This window comes from Piliocolobus tephrosceles, chromosome 10, assembly GCF_002776525.5.
Source record: "Piliocolobus tephrosceles isolate RC106 chromosome 10, ASM277652v3, whole genome shotgun sequence".
NCBI lineage: Eukaryota > Metazoa > Chordata > Mammalia > Primates > Cercopithecidae > Piliocolobus > Piliocolobus tephrosceles.
In genome coordinates, this window is record NC_045443.1 from 12,567,372 (window position 1) to 12,588,002 (window position 20,631).

At 39.3% G+C, this 20,631-nt stretch overlaps 1 protein-coding gene across 5 annotated transcripts in view; it reads right to left on the bottom strand.

The window, feature by feature from the left end:
• Positions 1 to 20,631, bottom strand: part of DUSP16 (dual specificity phosphatase 16) — a 91,876-nt gene that overhangs the window by 43,043 nt on the left and 28,202 nt on the right. For 3 of the 5 annotated variants that reach the window (XR_002734535.1, XM_023226114.2, XM_023226116.2), the window contains exons 2-3: positions 5,091 to 5,683; positions 4,076 to 4,214 (exon numbers count right to left, since the gene is read on the bottom strand). Coding sequence is in view for 4 of the 5 variants with exons in the window: in XM_023226114.2 (XP_023081882.1) it covers positions 4,076 to 4,214; positions 5,091 to 5,318 (367 nt within the window). In the remaining variant the exon portion in view is untranslated. Of the gene's footprint in view, positions 1 to 4,075; positions 4,215 to 5,090; positions 5,684 to 12,012; positions 12,188 to 15,932; positions 15,992 to 20,631 lie in introns of those variants that run through there. The other 2 variants (XM_023226115.1, XM_023226117.2) reach the window with 2 other exon arrangements.

The window sequence follows — 20,631 nt, forward strand, 5'->3', positions numbered from 1 at the left end:
TTTTTTTTTTTTTTTTTTTTTTTGAGACAGAGTCTCACTCTCTCGCCTACCCTAGGGTGCAGTGGTGCGATCCTGGCTAACCGCAACCTCTGCCTCCCAGGTTCAAGCAATTCTCCTGCCTCAGCCTCCTGAGTAGCTAAGGCTACAGACACGTGCCACCACGCCCGGATAATTTTTATATTTTTAGTAGAGATGGGGTTTTGCCATGTTGGCCAGGCTGGTCTCGAACTCCTGACCTCAGGTGATCCACCCACCTCAGCCTCCCAAAGTACTGGGATTACAGGCGTGAGTCACCATGCCTGGGCAGTGATGGAGAACTTTCTAAGGCATCCAAATTTGTTTTTTTTAAGATGAGATTGCTACTGATAATTTTTTTTCCTTTTTTTTTTTTTTGTTGTTGTTTTTTTTTTAGAGACAGGCTCTCTGTCACCCAGGCTATAATGCAGTGTTGTAATCACAGCTCACTGTAACCTCAAACTCCTGCTCTCAAAGAACCCTCCCACCTCAGCTTCCCCAGTAGCTGGAAATACAGGGGTGCACCACCACACCCAGCTGCTATTGATATTAAACCCTTTAATCCACTGGGAGTGAAACAATGCTATGGTTTGGTTTGACTTGGTTAGGTTATTTACTAATGACTAAATCGAGCAATCAATTTACATTTACATTTTAAAAAGTACAATAATTATTCTGACTGTTCTCAATTAACATGAATTCAAGGACTTATATCTTCCTATGAGTCGAGCTAGATTTCTAGGGTTGTTAGCGCTTTATCAAACACCAGTATTTAAGGACCACACAAAATTAGCATTCTTTATAGCAGCATTTTCATCAGATTTTAATACCATCTTCACATCTACTTATACAGATGAAGAAAGTTTCATATTAGATATTTTCCCATCGCAGCTATATATTTGCTTTATCAGAATAAATACACCTTCCAAATCATTTATTTCAAAACAATCCGAAGTTTTCTCTACTTTCAGGCTTCATCACTGCTTAATACACTTATATTCTAAACTAATAAATCATAGGAAATATAAACAGTATAAAATCTTCAGGTAAGCTAATATCAAAATATTTACTGAAAACTTAAGAAGGGCTAGGTCTTGTGGGAACACAAAGATATACACAAGACCTGGTCCATGTTAAGGAACTAAGTCCACCGCATTCCTGTAGAGGTTCCCCAAATCCCACTTCCTCCTCCTTCAGTAATCCTTCATTTTTTACGACCATGTAAGCAGGTCCTCCAGGTTAGTGTCAGTCTCCTCTTGTGTGAAGGAAAGAGCTTATCAATTTCTTGGGAGTCCTCTTGTTCCCTTGTTACCCAGTCATTCTTCTGTGGGTAAGGTAGCCCTGAGAGTGTGAGTAGATGTGAGGCCACAATTCCTCACTGCCACAGCTAATGACCATAAAGAACATCTCACATATCTGATGCTTTCTTTTCTCAAGGTGGCTGAAAGTTCTAAACTGATAGAAAAATTATTCCAAGAAACTATTCTGTCTTTCTATTATCATGTCCAAATGAGACTGACAAAAATCTCCAACTGCTGAAAGTCACAGGGGCAGTCTGCAGTGAAAATCGTCTCTAGTGACCTCGTAACTTACGGTAGCCCCTGTGAGAAACTAGCGCGCTTTTCAGCTATTTCTCCCCAACCAAAATATTTAAGAAACTTTTGTCAATGTGTCCTTCTGTCCCACATCCCTGGCTTGTCCTCTGAGCAGCTGGACCTTGGCAATAAAACAGTTTCCCAAGAATTGATGGCCAAACCTTCTCCAATACTGTTATCCACTTACCCCAATGATCTACCTAATTGAGGAACAAATTCACTAACCAAGAGAATCCTCATTTGCTTTTGGATGACTGGGAAGGCTTCTAATCATCTAGAATCCCCTCTGAGGTATCACAAGAAATCCAGCTGCTCAGAAACTCCCGAACAAGCAATTCAGACCCTGAAGTCGCCTCCTAAGCTAACAGAAACACCGGATTCTGGAGGCGAGGATGAAGGTCTCGTGCTACTAATACAGTTAAAATGGCTCCTGGTGCGGCCTCCACGGACTTTCCTTTAGGCCTAAGAAACACTTCCTGTATGAAACGGGGATGTCAGGGTGTTCTGACTCAGTGTGTCATACCACATGTCCCTAGAGTTGACATAGCTAATCAGGCAGTCTTGTTTCTTCCTTATTGCCCAGTGAGTGCCCCTCCCAAGGCTACACAGGATTGATAAGAACCTTCCCAGGTAACACAGGAAAGCTCTTTGGTAAAGGAGTAACAACAAGTAGCTAAAGCACCTGTGCTAGAAACTCCATGTGAGCTCACTCCTCTGGGGGGTGTCTACTTGACCGAGATGTTCAGTAAGGGCTCCCCGTAGGGTAAAAGTGTCCCAAACAAGAGCAGGGTGGGATAACCACTGTGTCACGAAGGACATCTTGGTGTATTGCTTCTTTAAGAAAAACTCTGGCTGGGCATGGTGGCTCATACCTGTAATCCCAGCACTTTGAGAGGCCGAGGCAGGCCGATCACCTGAGGTCAGAGTTCGAAACCAGACTGGCCAACATGGTGAAACCTGGTCTCTACTTAAATACAAAAATTAGCCAGGCATGGTGGCAGGTGCTCGGAATTCCAGCTACTCGGGAGGCTGAGGCAGGAGAATCGCTTGACCTGGGAAGCAGAGGTTGCAGCAAGCCAAGGTCACGCCACTGCACTCCAGCCTGGGCGACACAGCAAAACTCCATCTCAAAAAAAAAAAAAAAGGAGAAGAAAAACCCTGATACCCTGATCCCATTAACAGGATTCCAAGGTAAAGTCCCTCATGCAGTGGCCATGTGAAACATGTAATGAGTTCCTAAACTCACCACATTCGTTTAGTGAAATGCTAATAATAGTTGTTAAATTTAACACACTCATACTCCCAGTAAAAGAATGTGTCTATCAACAGAGACAGAATCTAATATTACAATTCTCAGTTACAGACTTCTGAAAACTACATTCTAAGACAAGCTGGCTTCACTTAAGAACACTAATTGAAAGATCAGACGGAATCACAGCATAAATGAAAGGTGTACAGATAGACAATGAAAAAGATGGAACTATCCTGGTTCTTAGAGAACTGAGGAAAAGCTTGTGAGAGAGAATGGGAGACATGGAAATCTTATCTAAACCTGCACAGAGTTTAAAATTATTAACACACCAACAACTAATTAATCTTAATATTTTGTTTTTCTTAGATCAACTGTTAAAGAGCACTCTTGTCTATCATTGAAGCTGAATCTGCCTAACACAGCAGCTTTATGTTAAGGTTATTGTGTGCTGTCAAACTATATTCCCAGGGAAAGGATTTTCATTTGCAAAACGAGAAGCAAAGGATGACCAGCCTTCTTTGGAATTTGATGGGATTAACTCCTACGATGCCGTCCTTCAGGACAGATACAGAATATTTGGTCCTTCCCACACATTTTTATAAAATCATCTGGTTGCTTAGCATTTCTACGTTGAGACTTTTTTTAAATTATAAAACAAATAAAAATACGCAAGTAACTTTTAAAACAGTTCCCCTAATTACCAGAAGAAACATTCTGCACACATTCTCCCCCTATTTCATTGTTCATAATGCCCAGAAAGGTGACCTTATCTCTGGAGTCCACTCCAACTATAAATGTTAAGTAAGAGTCTGACACTGTAATATTGGTCTGGTTCTTGCCACAAAGATGGGAACTAACAGCAGGGGCTGAGATGTTCATCATTTGATGTTCTTATATCACAGGTGAATGGAAAAAGGCAGACAGAAGCAGCTGGCTTTGAGCTATCCATATGGGTGTGCAAATCTGTGTGGCACTACCAGTTAATACCAAGTGAAGAGGCACTTGAGCTAAGTCAAAAATACACTGACCCATGTGGAAGAATGATATAGTATTCAAGTTAAATAGGACAGTGATATCAATCAAAAGCTATAAATAAATCATTTTACATAGCAAAGTTGGGATGATCTATTGGACTGTGAGCTCACTGTGAAATATGCTTACTCACACAGCTCAACAAGATTCTGAGTCCTTTTAATTCCATCACGAGCCTTACCTGCAAGCAGGTGAACAGAGTTGAAGCTCTTCTCCAGTTTACCCAGAAGTACAGTGAGAAAACAGTCTGAAGAGAGAGAGGCAACATCTTGGGAGCTTTGATCGTAAACTACAACCTTCTGACTGCAATCAATGTCAACCTGAAATGCAAAGATGAGGCCTGTTAGGAAGAAGGTGAGAAATGTAATCTCAAACTACTGCTTAAGATCTCACGTTTACCAGTGTTGAGGCAAATAATTGCTTCCTGTTTTCAATTAATAATTTGAATAAAAATGAGATGTAGTCAATTTACGGATAGACAGCATACAAAACTCTTAAAAACCAAAACCGATGCTATTTCTGTGTAGGTGGTCTCACAATTCCCTGGTTTTAAATCCTTTAAGCTATAAAACGGTAAAGCTCAAAATAAACCAAACAATACGCAAATAAACATAACCCTGGACCTAAACAAACTTTTTTAAAAATGACTTTTACAGCCTAACAAAGATATCAGTTGTTTATTTCAATTAAAACATGAGCTCATTTGTATTAGTGAAGAAAAAAACAGCCTTCCTCACTACACAGACAACATTTTAGTATCTCAGGAATAACTTTCCTTGAAGATAATATCATTAAGTCTTGACCAGTGTTACCACATGTGTTATGACATATAAAAAGCACCCCTAATAATTAGTTCCTACTTTCTTTCCAAAGAACTTGAAAAGAATGACTTCCTTTCAGTAAATTTGCAGATAATATAAAATAGTGTTTAATAAAATAATTTTAGCAAGCCACAAGAAAATACAGCACTTGTCCAAACTAAAGCAAGTTAATCCTTCTGCATAGTTTAGAAATATTATTAAATGTGACAATATCGGACAGCAAATTATTTTGAGGTACCACAAGGCACCAAAATTTAAAAAGCAACCAAAACTTCCTCAAATTACTTTCTCTACTTAAAGAGGAGGCTTCAATTAAAATTATTCCCCATTCAGTGTGTCCGTTTATTTTAAAAAGGCAAAAAGGAAAGCATTTACCTTATGTTTCGCTGAATGTTGAATGAGCTCTGTAATTAACACTTTGTCCTGTTGCAACCTTCGCTTCATAAGCTTGGAGCAGTTGATATTAATGGCTTCCAAAATGTGGGATGTATTGTATTCCACAAATGGCCGGCTATCAATTAGCAGCACTTTTTCCGTTCCACTTTCCAGCAGAGCCACCAACCTCTCAGTAACAATTTGAGTTCCAATCATCTCATGGGCCATGACAACAATAAGCCCTCTTTTCCCACCTCCTTCTTTAATTTGCCACGATGATGTAATGGTGGTGTGCTCAAAGGCTCAGCCACTCCATTGTACTAAAAGTGTATGAGGTCAGGCTGGTGGTGACTGGCAAAAGGAGAGTTAAACCCATTTTCAGCAAGAGCCCTCCAAGTGAATGTCTCTTTCTCTTTCCCGTTGATGTGCTCTTGCAAAGGACTCCGTCCACAAAGCAGCCCCTCACATTTGATTCATAAAGAGATGACTGGAATAACCATTCCACAACAAAAGATGCTTTGGGGCAGCCAGCGCATTACATCATTCTTTACCTTTGCTCCCGCGCTCCAACAGCTTTACACTGGACTGAAAGCCTACGCGGAGAGGGAAAGACAGAAAACAAAAACGTGAGGTCAAAAGAAGAAGAAAGAGTGTCAGATTAGAGAGAGTGTATGATTCATAATATTTACTCCAGTAATCTAATTCCACACTTGATGCACTGCTTCATTTGAACAAACAAATAAAAAGGACAAATTGGGATGGCTTCAGAAAAACGTACTAGTGATAATTCCATTTTACCTCAAAATGTAAAAACTCAAAGAAAACAAAACAAGACATATCATGAATTATAATCACCCAGGGCTCCGAACTAAATGACCTGTAGTATGGAATTAAAAGGGCTATCAAAAGCTGCTTGAAGTATTATTATTCCAAATAGTTTTCCTATATTTTATTTGCTTATTTATTGAAACTCCACAAAGAATAGCAGCTGAGGACCAAGTTAGCAATCCTGTCTTATCAGGACAAAATAAAAAAAAAAAAATCTTTTCTGAAATGGCTTGAGAATTCCTGTCATGAGTGGGTAGGCGTATATGTGTGCACATGTGAGCTCACGTGAGTACCAGGGCACAAACAACAGCCTTTTAAAATTGCCCTCATGGAGAAGAGAAGATGCAGGAAAACTGGAAGTTCTATAAATTTCAGCTATCTTTTAAGGAAGAGGAAGGACAAAAACAACTGATATGTTTGTCACAGCAGCTGCTGAGCTAGGACTGTGAAGTGCTGAAGCTCACAACCATGACCCTGGCATGTCTCCTTCCGGAGGCCGCCTCCCTACCACCAAGTTGCTTACGGCCCTGTAAGCTTATCCTTCACTTTTTCCTGCTTCATTCTTCAGAGAATCACTAACTCCTAGTCTTAAAAAAACCTCACCCCTTAACCTGGAACTCTAAGTTAGCAACCTAGACATACAGAGCCCTTAAAGTTGGACTCAGTGCTTTCCTTTCTTGCCAAACTCCTTTAATCAATCACTTTCTAATTAACACTAGTTGAAGTTTTGTGTTTATTGCTTGGACTTCACCTTGACCTTCAATACTCTCAGATTCCTATCTCCCCTGGTCCATCTCTGCTTATACGAAATCCTCTACTACATAAAACTATATGTCTACTTCTGGCATTGAACTTCCAGAGGGTAAATTTCTTTTTTTTTTTTTTTTTTTTTTTTGAGACAGGGTCTTGCTCTGTCACCCAGGCTGGAGTGCAGTGGCACAATCTCAGCTCACTGCAACCTCCGCCTCCTGGGCTCAAGTGATTCTCCTGCCTCAGCCTCCCAAGCTGCCGGGACTACAGGCACACACCATCATACCCGGCTAATTTTTGTACTTTTTGTAGGGACGGGTTTTGCCATGTTACCCAGGCTGGTCTCGAACTCCTGGGCTCAGGCAATTCACCCGTCTCAGCCTCCCAAAGTGCTGGGACTATAGGTATGAGCCACTACACCTAGCCTAAAGGGTAACTATTTGATAGCAAAAGTTTATTATATTTCTTACTTCTACAGTACTTTGGACATAATACACTCAATTTATTATTATAGTAGGTAAATTCTTCCTTGTTCCAAAAACAATTTAAGACTCTAAATAATTATTTGATTAGCTGATTTCAGATGAGGATGTCAGAGCCTTTAAAAACCTTTAGGTCATGTTTCCTAATTCTGTACTTACAAATTAGAAGCTAAAGCATGGAGACAGAAGGGGGAGCATGATAGAAAGAGACGCAGCTTTGTCATTTATTTATGTAACCTTGGACAAATCACATAACCTCTCTAAACCACAGTTTATTCCCCTACAAAATGTAGACATTATTGTCTCTTCAAATTTTGGTCTGAGGACAAAACTATCCAATTTATTGAAAGCTGGTAAGTAAAAAAGCAACCATGCATCACAGAGAGACAGGAGGAAAAATATCCTATAGATGCCAATGGCAAACAAAGCTGGCTTGCATCTGGCATCTAAAAGACATCACTCACAGATAAAAACAGATGTAATTCCATCCTCCTGTAGTACAGCTGCAACCAAACTGTGCCCTTTCTCACAGAGGCTGACACACAGGGAGTTAGAAGGCACTTGAGACACTGTCTCAACCACACCACATTTTACAAACCAGCTCCATTTAATACATTATATGTCCATTTCTTATTTTCCAAGAAACAACTTTCATTAATGTATTATTTTCAGTATAGTTTTATGGCAATGAAATACAAAAGTCATCTCTATTTTCAACGGAAGGAACTATAAGAGAGAATTTGTCCTAGTCAATCCACTAATAAACATCTGCAAAGCACCTACCAAGGCCATACCATGAATCAGGTTCTGCCTGCTCAGTGACAGAATTCATGGCAATGTAAGGTCCTGTACTCAGATTGTCTGATTCCCAAACCAGGTCTTCTACTACTAGGTTACCCTGTTTGCCCTAAGTACTTGTTCCCATAATGGAACTGGACTGGGAAAGAATGATGCCAATTGTCCACGAGGGTACCCAGGTGGCACAGAAAGTGGAAATCCGAGAACAAGAGCAAGTTGATTCCAACAATGGCACTGGGTCTCTGAGTCTGATTGACTCCTCTCAAAGAGATAAAATCCGGATGGGACAAAGCAGTTATCTGGGTTAGCAGATCAAGGGACAAAAGGAGGGAGAAGACAGCAAACATGCAAAAGTTGAATTAGAAAGTTCTCATCTGTGCTTCCCCTCAGCCAATTCTCATAAACCCAAAGACAGGTTACAACAAACAGTTCTACAGAACAGAAAGTGTCATTCTTGCCCAGAGAACCAGAGTGTAGTTACAGATACAAAAAGACCCTTTCCCTGACCAAGAAAGGGCCTGGTCAAAATGACTCTAACCTGAGAATGTACGGGAAGCACAGGGGTGAAAGTGAATAAGGGTGAAGTTACATTCTTTCAGTGCGGTACTGAGGCCAGCCAGAGGCCTCCTGGTAGGACTTCATGCCCGACGTTTAATTTCTGTAGTCCTAAACGGGTGAGGTGAGAGGCAGAGCCCTGCCAAGGGATCATGGAGGGTAAAGTAACAATGGCCTTAATCTCTTTTATTTACACAGTTAGAGAATTTTGGTTAAATCCCCATCACTGGCTACAACTCTAATTTTAAAAATTTCTCTGTATTTACTGTTTTGTTTTCAAAATCCTTTGCATTAGGTAACATTTGAAAGATGACAAGAGAATATTTTGCTTGCAACATCACCAAGCTAACCTTACCCAGAATTTCTATAAGTCAAGGGGAATAAAAATTCTTACAATGAACCACAAAGGCCCAAGTCCATAGAACAAAATCCAGAGTAGATCAGCTTTGCTATTTATCTGTTTATTTAGCCAACTGTTAAAGTTTTAAATACTTTCTTTAGATTTTTAAATAGGCAATATATTCATATGGTTCAAAAAATAGTCTAAAAATGTATACATAGTATGAATATGCACAGTTTATTGTGTCACTTATACCTCAATAAAGGTGTTTAAAATTGCCATGATATTGAAAATTTAGCAAATACATTTAAATGAAAAAAAACTAAATATATTCAAAATCCTTCTTCTACCATTATCCTCCACCTGTCTGGGTCCCAACCCTGCCCTCTAACTGGCAACAACTTTTAGCAGTCTCATCTAATTTATTCCAAAGATGTTTTTAAATTAATACAGAATAAAACACAAATATATACACTTTTCCTTCTCTTTGTTCAAATGGTTACACAGTCTAGACACTGTCTTGCATCTTACTTTTTCTTTCACTTACAGTACTTGAATCTGATTTTTTTCAACATTTAATTAGAAAATGAATCACTCTATATTTCTATGGGCCTTGCATATATGCATGTCTGGAAATCTAAATAAAACATGTAGAAATTCTTTTTTTTTTTTTTTTTTTTTGAGATGGAGTTTCACTCTTACTGTTAAGGCTAGAATGCAATAGCACAATCTCGGCTCACCGCAACCTCCGCCTCCCCGATTCAAGCAATTCTCCTGCCTCAGCCTCTCCAGTAGCTGGGATTACAGGCATGCGCCACCACACTCAGCTAATTTTGTATTTTTAGTAGAGACGGGTTTCTCCATGTTGGTCAGGCTGGTCTCGAACTTCAGACCTCAGGTAATCCACCCGCCTCGGCCTCCCAAAATGCTGGGATTACAGCTGTAAACCACCGCGTCCGGCGAAATTCTTAAACTTAAAAGATAACTCCAGCTGGGCATGGTGGCTCATGACTGTAATCCAAGCACTTTGGAAGGCCGAGGCAGGAGGATTGCTTGAGTCCAAGAGTTCAAGACCAGCCTGGGCAACACAGGGAGACCCTATCTCTACAAAAATTAAAAAATATATGTATACACACATATATAAAATTTCCCCCCTAAAATTACATACCAGAGTACCTAGAAGCTGACAAGTAATTCATAATAGTGTGCTCAAAAGGTTAGCAGATTAAATGCTGCGAGTCACCACAACTGGCCTGTTTTATGACATCTTATTTAGAGAGTACCCTCTATACCCACTCTGGCTTAACAGAAAATTAAAATGTAATGGTGAACATTCATGAAGTTATGGAAATTATCTTTTAAAGGATACCTGAAAGTCAGCAAGGCAGTATTTATCATACTGAAGACTAGTAACCTTAATCAGGGCTATTAGACAAAAAAACTGCAAAGTATCCCAAGTTCAAAATAAAGGTTTTAAAAGACTTTATCTAGGAATAAAGATAAACGGAGTCAACATCTTAGTATAACAAAATGACTATCCAGATCATGGAATAAAATCAGCAAATCTCCTAAAGAAATACCATTTCTGGTATATTTTACCTTTCAGCAAATGATTTATGTTTTATATTTTATAACACTTAATGTTAACACAAGTTGTATAACAACTTTCCCCCTTTAATATACAATTTTTTCTGTGTTTTCATATGTAATTTATTTTTATTTAGATTCCATTTGGTTACCTATGGAAATGTATCTACGACTATAACAGAAATCACTGGAGTTTTATTTCTTGAAATTCACTCTATAACCAACTCTGCACAAATACGTTATATCAATGAGGTATGCTACTGAATAAGTTATGTTTAAGAACTCTAAGTCTAAGACTGTTTTTATGTTAAAGTGAACAGCGGGGGCTTGTTTCAACTAAAAGAACATAAAGTCTGAATGTATAAAACCAATATTTGCCATTAATTACTTAAAAGGAAAATGTTTTGTTTTGATTTTTATTACTTGTAGCCTTCAAAATGTGTGCCCAGCCAGAGAATTCTTTTTGTTAAGATTAAGATTATTTTTAAGTGATTATATTAAGGATCTTCTTCTGCTTCCCAGATGAGTTTTCTCTTCAACTTCCCAAACATGATCCTGGGTTCTAGGTCAGTCATACTGACACTGACTATATCCTACTCAGAAAAAAAGTGATAATCTCTCATGCACACAATTTCTTTCCTTCTACCCATGGGTTATTTTCTGCTGGCAGCAATAGTTTCATCTGCTACTGCTACTGCTGCCCTAAAACACCCACTCCCAAGGCCTGCGTTAAGGCCCACAGCAGGGAATGGGGCTCCAGGAGGAAGCGGGGCGGGGTCCTACTCAGAGAGGCACAACTCCATTTTAAATATTTTCTTTTACAAAGAGAAATTATCAGGGGAAGAAAAAGGATCCCATGGCTATGGGGTGCTTAATAGGTCTGTCGAGTGAGGAGAGGGATTTAGCTTTATTTGGTTGGGCTAGAGCTCAAGTTCAAATTCTCAGTTTATAGAAAGGATGTAATAAGGTGAGAAGTTTACTTTTATTAAACTACAAGCCTGACTTAAATTTTTCCCTCCAATAAAACTGAAGAAACAGGCAACAAGATACACTGAAATGTATTTCAATAGAGCCCTAAACACAGGCTTTCAATAACAGGAAAAACTTAACCAATCAAAAGGGAAAAAAGGAGGCTATCATTATCTGCAAACAAGAACTCCTTAGACTTTGACTGCCTCAATTCTACACAGATTAAAGCAACTTTATCTCACAAGCTGTGGGTTAAGAGAAACTTGATAGAAATTCTGAGGTCTGGTATTTGGCAAACATATTCAATAAAAAAATAAAAACAAACACAAAAAACCACCCTCACCAAAATCAAGGAAGCTACGAACTGGTGCAGCAAACCACCATGGCACATGTATACCTATGTAACAAACCTGCACGTTCTGCACATGTACCCCAGAACTTAAAAGTATAATTTAAAAAAATAAAATAAAGCTACGAACTTAATGTGCTTTTTAGCTGCCTATTAATGTCTGATCATATTTCCTTACCCAGAAATTGAGGACACATATTCTGACAAGTGATGGAAATAATGAATTAGACTGCTTGAAGCAAAACGATTTAGATGATACTAGACCTGGAGACAGCAGTTATTCGCACCGTAGAACCCAGTTGCCTCACACTGACGTACTGCACTGTCCAAAGCCACCACTCCAATCAGAGGTGCAGGTTGTTTACATACATCTCAAGGACCCACAGTCAGCCTTCAAAGACCACCTATAATGCCTGTGCTTTTAGGCACAGGCCAGCCCAGGCAGAAGCCAAATCTGTGAGAAGCCTTCACCAAAGTTTCTGCTCAGGGCAAGGAGCACTCCCCTCTTGGTATTGGCTCAATCAGAGCTCATGTCTTTTTCTTAGTACTGCTTCCTGTTTATGATCGCCTGTTTCACCAGCTTCCTCTTCCCTGACACACCTGAGCTCTCCTCCTGCTTCCCCCTCCCAACCTTCCTCTTTCCCTCTGCCACCCATGGATATATCCTACACACACTCCTCCTGGCCCACAGGCTCCCTCACCTACCTCTCTACACTTAATGCTTCCTCCAGACACCCTGCCTGAAAATGCAGGACCCTACCTACTGGGAGAGGGGCTGGTGTATGGAGGTGGTCTTGGGAGGGTAGAAATGGAGGATCCCTGGATGGAGTTACTGGGCAACAGGAAATATAGCCAGGGATTGGCTTAATCTGAGAATTGAGGAGAAAATGTTTCAGAAGGGTATTTTCAGTAAAGGTAGGCTGGAGGCAGGAGAAGGAAGATTTAAAACAAGCCAAACAGAGGTCAGATGGGGATTAATTTGTGCATCCTGGTTTTCTTGAACATCTGCCAGAATCACTATAATTCATCAGGCCTACTGTAACTAATTCAGTCAACTAACAAGTACTTATTTGGCACCTCATATTTGTGCCAGGCACTGCTGTGAAAAAGTAGTAATAAATGAAAAAAGTATTCATTGTAAGTTATTAATGTACTGCCTGGCTATAAATTAACAAGGCAAAAATTATTGCCCTTATGGAGCTTCTAATTTAGTGATGGGGGATACAATCAACAACAAAAACAAAACATTTCCTATGATAGACGCTGATAAGAACTAGGGAGAAAAAATAGAGCAGGGAACAGCAAAGGGGGTGCGGGGGCGGCTGTTAAAATTGTAAGCAGAGTAGTCCGAGAAGGCCTTACCTTGAGAACATGAGAGAGGAGAGAAGAGACTGAGCTATGTGGATACCTGGAAGATAGTAGCTCTCTGGGCCAGTGAATATACTAGTCAAGATAATGCTGAATTGGGCAAATGCCAATATAAGATGTGGCAGGTGTTCATGCTTTGTTCAGAACTATGGTTATATCTATTGGAAATGATGCATTTCCAGGAAACTGAACTTTTGTTTTTGTTTTTTGAGACAGGGTCTTGCTCTGTCACCCAAGGCTGGAATGCAGTGCTGTGATCTCAGTTTACTGCAACCTTCACCTCCTGGGCTCAAGTGATCCTCCCACTTCAGTCTCCCAAGTAACTGGCACCACAGGCATGTGCCACCACACTTGGCTAATTTTTATTTTTTGTAGAGATGGGGTCTCACTGTGTTGCTGACTCTAGTCTCAAACTCCTGTGCTCAAACAATTCCCGCACATTGGCCTCCGAAAGTGCTGGGATTACAGGTGTGAGCCACTGTGCCCGGTCCAACTTTTTAAATTGAAGGATAAGACTGTATGTATTTATCACGCACAACATGATATTCTGAAGTATATATACACTGTGGAATGGTTAATTCTACTAACAAGTGCATCACCACACATAGCCATCATTGTTGTGACAAGAACATTTAACATCCACTCCTTGAATTTTTCAGGAATACTATGTATCTTCATTAACTGTGGTCACCATGCTGTACAATAGATCCTTGAACATATTTTCTCCTAAGTAATTGTTTATTTTCACCAACATCTCCCCAGGCTTCCCCTCCCCACTAACTATTCCAGCCTCTGGTAACCATTCTACTCTCTACTTCCATGAGATCAACTTTTCAGCTCCCATATATGAGTGAGATTACACAGTATTTGTCTTCCTGTACCTTGTTTATTTCACTTAACATAATGTCCTCCAGGTTCATCCATGTTGACAGGATTTCCTTATTTTTTAAGGTTGAATAGAATTTCACTGTGTACATATATACCACATTTTCTCTGTTCATTCATATTTTGATAGACACTTAGGTTGATTCCATATCTTGGCTATTGCAAATAGCACTGCAATAAACACAGGTGTGCAAACATCTCATTTTCTTTACTCAGTAGTAGGATTGCTGGATCATATGGTGGTTCTAGTTTTAATTTTTTTGAGGAACCTCCATAGTGTTTTCCATAATGGCTGTAAACAGTTCACATTTCCACTAACAGTGTATAAGGGTTTTCCTTTCTCCACATCCTTACCAACACTGATCTTCTGTCTTTGGACAACAGCCATACTACCAGGAGTGGAATACTATCTTACTGTGGTTTTAATTTGCATTTCTCTGATGATGAGTGATGCTGCGTATTTTTTCATAGACCTGTCGGCCATTTGTATGTCTTCTTTGAAAAATGTCCATTCAGGTCTTTCACCCATTTTTCAACCAAGTTATTTGCTTTCTTGCCATTGAGTTGTTGGAGTTCCTGATGTTTCTGAGTTATTAACTGTTTATCAGACATATAGTTTACAAATATTTTCTCCCATTCTGTAGGTTGTCTCTTCACTCTGTTGACTGTTTCCTTCGCAGTGCAGAAGTTTTTTAGTTTGACATAATCCCATTTGTCCATTTTTGCTTTTGTGGCAGGCAAATGAACTTTTAACTTCAGTGTGAATGTGTGTGTGTGTGTGTGTGTATGTAAGAAAATTTAGTACAATTTCTTCCTTAAAACTACAGAGAAACTGTGGTTCCTATACAGTGCACTTCTTGGCAAAGAAATGAAAAGAAATACTGTAACAAGAAAGATTACTATTAACGTTAATATTATACAATTTTTTCAACCCCACAAGTGTGTTGTATCTACTAAGAGAATCTTAGTTTTACAACATGGAATGTAATAAAATATCAAAGACATGTTAAGCAAGATATATGTGTGAAAAAAGTCTATACAACAAGGAGGTAGTTTAAAGGATCTTTACATTAAAATTTTTTAATGCTTTCAGGGTTCTCTCCTTGTCAGAAGGATCAAACACTTAACATAAGGACTTTACAAGTTAGATTACTGTATTGAAGGGGTTGATAACACTAATATAAGTTTATAATCTTTATCTATTAATATATGCACCCCCTCTTTAGTTCACACCAGCCCCAGAACAATAAAATTCCACTACATGAAAGATATAGTATACTTTGTTGACAAAGAACTAACTGACTAAAGGTATTAAGACCAGAGTAAACATCTGAACAATTTGGAACACAGTCTAATGGGAGAGGAGTTGTAATTTAATTTTTCCAAAGAGGACTGGAAGGCTCTAGGAGCAACGGAATGGAATGCAACACCAACACCAAACCTCTCACCCACCTGCACTCGAGCTTAAGCTCACAATAGTAATACTCCAGAATTTAACCTATTTTAAATCTCTTAGTACTAAAATAAATAAAATCAGAATGCTGAACTACATTCTCCTGAAGATAATTTCAACATGGCTCACAAGAATAAATTCAAAGTGACTTATGGCCACGCGTGGTAGTTCATGCCTGTAATCCCAGCACTGTTTCCCAAAATTTTTCCAATGCCACAAGTGTGTTGTATCTACTAAGAGAATCTTAGTTTTACAATATGGAATGTAGTAAAATATCAAAGACATATTAGGCAAGATATATGCATGAAATAAGTCTATACAACAAGGAGGTAGTTTCAAGAATCTCCTTTAAACTACTTTTGGGAGGCTGAGGCGGGTGGATCACTTGAGGTCAGGAGTTCAAGACCAGCCTGGCCAACAGGGCAAAACCTCGTCTCTACTAAAAATACAAAAATTCACAAGACGTGGTGGCACGCACCTGTAATCCCAGCTACTCGGGAGGCTGAGGCAGGAGAATCGCTTGAACCTGGGAGGTGGACATTGCAGTGAGCCGAGATTACACCACTACACTCCAACCTGAATGAGAGTGAGACTCCATCTTAAAACAAAAAAACAACAAAACAAAACAAAGTGACTTACAAGAAAGTGCTTTATCTTTCAGTTAAAATACACATGAAAAATACTAGAAAAGACCTAGATGTGTAAGAAAGGGACAGACTGACTTAAGCAACTTATAAATTATGATAAATCCTGCAACATCGTATGCAACATTTAAAAATGATGGTGTAAAAATATACTTCTTGACAGCCACAGATGGTCATGATATATTGAGAATAAAGTCAAGTCTCAGAACAGTTAGGTAAAATAGAACCTCAAACACCCACAGGCATACAAACACACACAGGATGGACATATATAAAACATAGTAATAGTTTTACTTAGGTAACTAGAGGTAATTATCATATTCTTTTCCATAACCTTGGAAATTATGAAAAATATTAATAAAGGTCATGACATACATTCAGACCCACGAACTAGTACCAGGTCCTGCTGTACTCCTTCTTTTCAGGACCATTATAAATTATAAATTTAACATTATAAATGTTAACAACATTTAACATTATAAATCTTAAATGTATAATGTTATAAATTTAACATTATAAATGTTTTGGTGTGCAAAGGTTACGGTTAAGGTTAAGAAGATGAAGACCAGGCACAGTGGCTCATGCCTGTAATCCCAGCACTTTGGGAGGCTAAGGCAGGCGGATCACCTGAGGTCAAGAACTCGAGAACTACCTGGCCAACATGGTGAAACCCCATCTCTACTAAAAATACAAAAATTAGCTGGGTGTGGTGGTGCATGCCTGTAATCCCAGCTACTTGGGAGGCTGAGGCAGCAGAATCACTTGAACCTGGGAGGCAGAGGTTGCAGAGAGCCGAGATCACGCTATTGCACTCCAGCCTGGGTGACAAGAGCGAAACTCTGTCTAAAAAAAACAAAAAGAAAAAAAAAGGATGAACAAATGTAAAGTATGGAAATTGATGTTTACCCTCAAGGTAAAAGCTGAAATGCTGCTTCACAAAAGGACTTACAAAGAATCCTTTATTTTAAATAGCAATAATGTTTGAGGGGGTGGGGGAAGAAAAATTAAATTTTAAGTCACATGTTTATGACTATAAAGCTCGACTTCAAAAGTAGGTCAGTTAGGGTATGACTCTTATAATACAAAAGTTTATTTGGCATACAAAGGATTTATAGCTAATGTATTTTTTAATTATATTCACTAACACTTGCAAAATATCATTCAATTTATAACGTTTCCAAAATAAACCTGTTTAAAGTGTCACAAATGCAACACAGGATGACTTTCATTCCTCTCACTTGGAAAAGTGCAAATTCCTCTAACAAAGTGTATGCAGTGGCCTCGTCACTATTCTCAGCTCCTAAGCAGACATGCACAACAAGGTTTGAACACATTCCAGGCGTGGCCTTCAAGCCCGGACCACACCTGCTTCCAAGGCCCTGTGGCTAAAAATAACTCTGGGGCCTCAAAAATGGGACATCGGCCAGGCCCAGGGGTAGCTGCAGGCCCCTTGCTCAGCTCCAACAGCAAAAGCAGGAGCTACAAAAACTCTAAAATCACAAAACACTCCACCACAGGCTTCCTTCTCTCAGTCTCTGTGCCGGTCACCTACAACCCAGGCCTGCTCAGTTTCTTTGCTCCATGAGGCCAAAACTAATCCTAGGAATTTAGAGACAAGTGAGGTTACTGTTTTTAAAAAACACTGTAGACTAGGACTCAGGAGAGCTTGTTCCTAATTTCAACTCATCTACTAAAATGCTAAAATGGCATATACAGTGTCACTTGACATTCCCCAAGTCTGTGTTTTTCCTACTTGTATGATGAGCAATTCAGTGATCACTAATATCTAAAGATTATTTCACTTAGAATAAAAAGAGATTGCTGTAAGTGTGCCTCAGTTCTTAGCAAAGTCTCCTAACAGGGACAGGGCTGATTTATCATTAAGCAGTCATATTATGGTGTGAGAGTTTATACCCTACAACACACAAACTAAAACGGGTAACTGTTCCAGATAATTCCTTTTGTGACGGGGGATTTTCAAGGCTTGCTCTGAGCAACTATTTCCACTTCTCTTCCAATCCCACAGTATGCAGGAGACCCCTTTAGGGCTTGTTACTCCACCAGGTAAGGGAAAAAGAAAGGGCGGCCAGGTAGCAGAGGAAGATGCAGCAAGAGCATCACTGTTCATTCACTGCAGGGTCCTAGGCTGTGCTAATTTAAGTCATTGCATCTGTCCGCACACTTCCCCCTGCTGGGGCCCTGAGAGTTAATGATACCAGGAAGCTGTATCAGGGACAAAGTACCACAAAGTGACAGGCCAAGACCTAGGCTGAAGAATCACAGCACCACAGGAGAGCAAGGACACTAAAGGCTAGCAGAGTAGCCCCAGACGGGAGCCGGAACATTCTCTGTCCTCATCTGTTGGTTACTTTTTCCACTTTGTCCTTTTCACTGTTCATATTTTTCTATAATTCGGCTCCGTCACATCACCTAACTACCTAACTGTAGTTTCTGTACCTTTCTTTTGTCCTTAGAGGCTTTGCTGTTTCTTCATCCTCATATTCATCTTAATTTCTCTCTTCATGATTATAACCAAGCCTCTTATCATTAATTCATTTTCCATTTTTTGAGGGGGAACTGCCAAGGCCCTTGATGTACTGCTATTATAACAAGTAATATTTTCCAGACTGGTTTGAGACAGTCACCCATGAATTCAGGTGTTTTATCATCTATCAGCCTTTAAAATCTTTGATTTGTTACTCTAAAAAAAAAGTTTTATTTTGGAGGAGAGAGGTAAAATTTTTCCAGTTTGGTGTTTCATACACGGTTGGTTATACTAAGTAAAGATCATCAATTCAATATTTTACATTTATATTAGCCCTTAAATACCTGATGTTTCAGATACTAAGCCAGACTTTCACCTAAACCTCAACAGGAAAACACAAATTCTCAAGATTTTCACACTAGATTATTTAGAAAACAAACAAGATCTGAATTATTTTATAATCTAGTACTCAGATTCTAAAACCAGAAAGTAACTCTGCACATGTGGAAAAGGCTGGCTTCATCAAGAGTCTGCGTGGCACATTAGGACGGACACCTGTGCCAGTGCTCAGCCGCCCAGCCCTGCCCGTCCTCCTCCACCAGCCTTGGGTGAGCCGTTAGTTCTCCTTACCTTAGCTCCCAGTCTAATTCTTTAGAAGGGTTTCCCAAACAATCTTAATAGTAAAACAAATAGTAATGGGTTATATCCCATAGAAGAAGAGAAATATCAATGAGTCTAAGGGGAAAAAAACTTTTTCTTTCTTTCTTTTCTTTTTTTTTTTACAAAACATCTGCTTCTACAAATCAAAGTTTGAGAGAATGGTGTTTCTATCTGCTATTCTTTTTTATTTTATTTGTTCTTTTTTAAGAGGTTATTCTGTCATCTTTACGTAGTACTATACCTGGCCCTCCATACATTCTGTGTGATGTCAGTTGGGTTCAGGCACACTACCTGCAGCAGCAGCAAACACCTTCCCATCAAAATTCTCAGTTTCCCACTCTAAAATACCAATATGTCAGTGTTGAAGTTAAATTAGGTTTCTAACCCAATGCAGGGAAATACAGAATAGATGGCAAGTCCTTGATATTAATTAGTTGAGTAAATGTTGAAAATGACCTTTTGAACCAATATAAAAAGATAACATGCTGGTGGGATGTCCAGCAAGTCAAAGAGAAAGGCTTCCTGAAAAACGTAAATTTCAAAGAGAGTTTTGAAAGAAAACAGGGACATGAACTGTCAGAGAGAAGAGAGGAAGATGATTCCAGATGCAGAAAACGCATGAGCAAAGGCAGAAGGATAACAAACTGTATGCAGGCTTTCCCGGCTACAGATTATATCAGCAAGTAACAAAATAAGTTGGTGGAGTAAAAGGGGCTAGATGGTAAAGTATCCTGGAAGTCTAAAGCCATCTAAGCCACTGTAAGCTTTATGAAAATAACATAAGAACATTACTAAGAGAATTTCACTCTGGTAACTCTATTCAGAATGGACTGAGGTGAGGAAAGAATAGATGTAAGGAGACAGTACCACACAGTTTTAGTTGCCTATGGATGCGCTCAGCCTAGAATGGTAACTATAAAACCTGAGAGCCAACAGATTGTTAATAGTCTAAATCCAAGGCAGTGTACTTGGCACAAAATATACCCTTATTATACGTCATGGGCACTGAAAGTACCCATGAAAATGGCTATCTAGACTACATTATTGAATTATTCCACCATAATAATATCTGAAAATATCTCAGTATCTTATTCTGTCCCAGCTTCAGATAAGCTAATGTAAAGAAAAATGAGTTACAGGCTCAAGTTTTACTAATTATAAACCAGAATAATCAGGCATAATAAAAGGCTGAAATAGGCTGGGCACAGTGGCTCACGCCTGTAATCCCAGCACTTTGGGAGGCTGAGGCTAATGGATCACCTGAAGTTAGCAGTTCAAGACCAGCCTGGCCAACATGGTGAAACCCTGTCTCTACTAAAAATACAAAAATTAGGCCGGGCGCGGTGGCTCAAGCCTGTAATCCCAGCACTTTGGGAGGCCGAGACGGG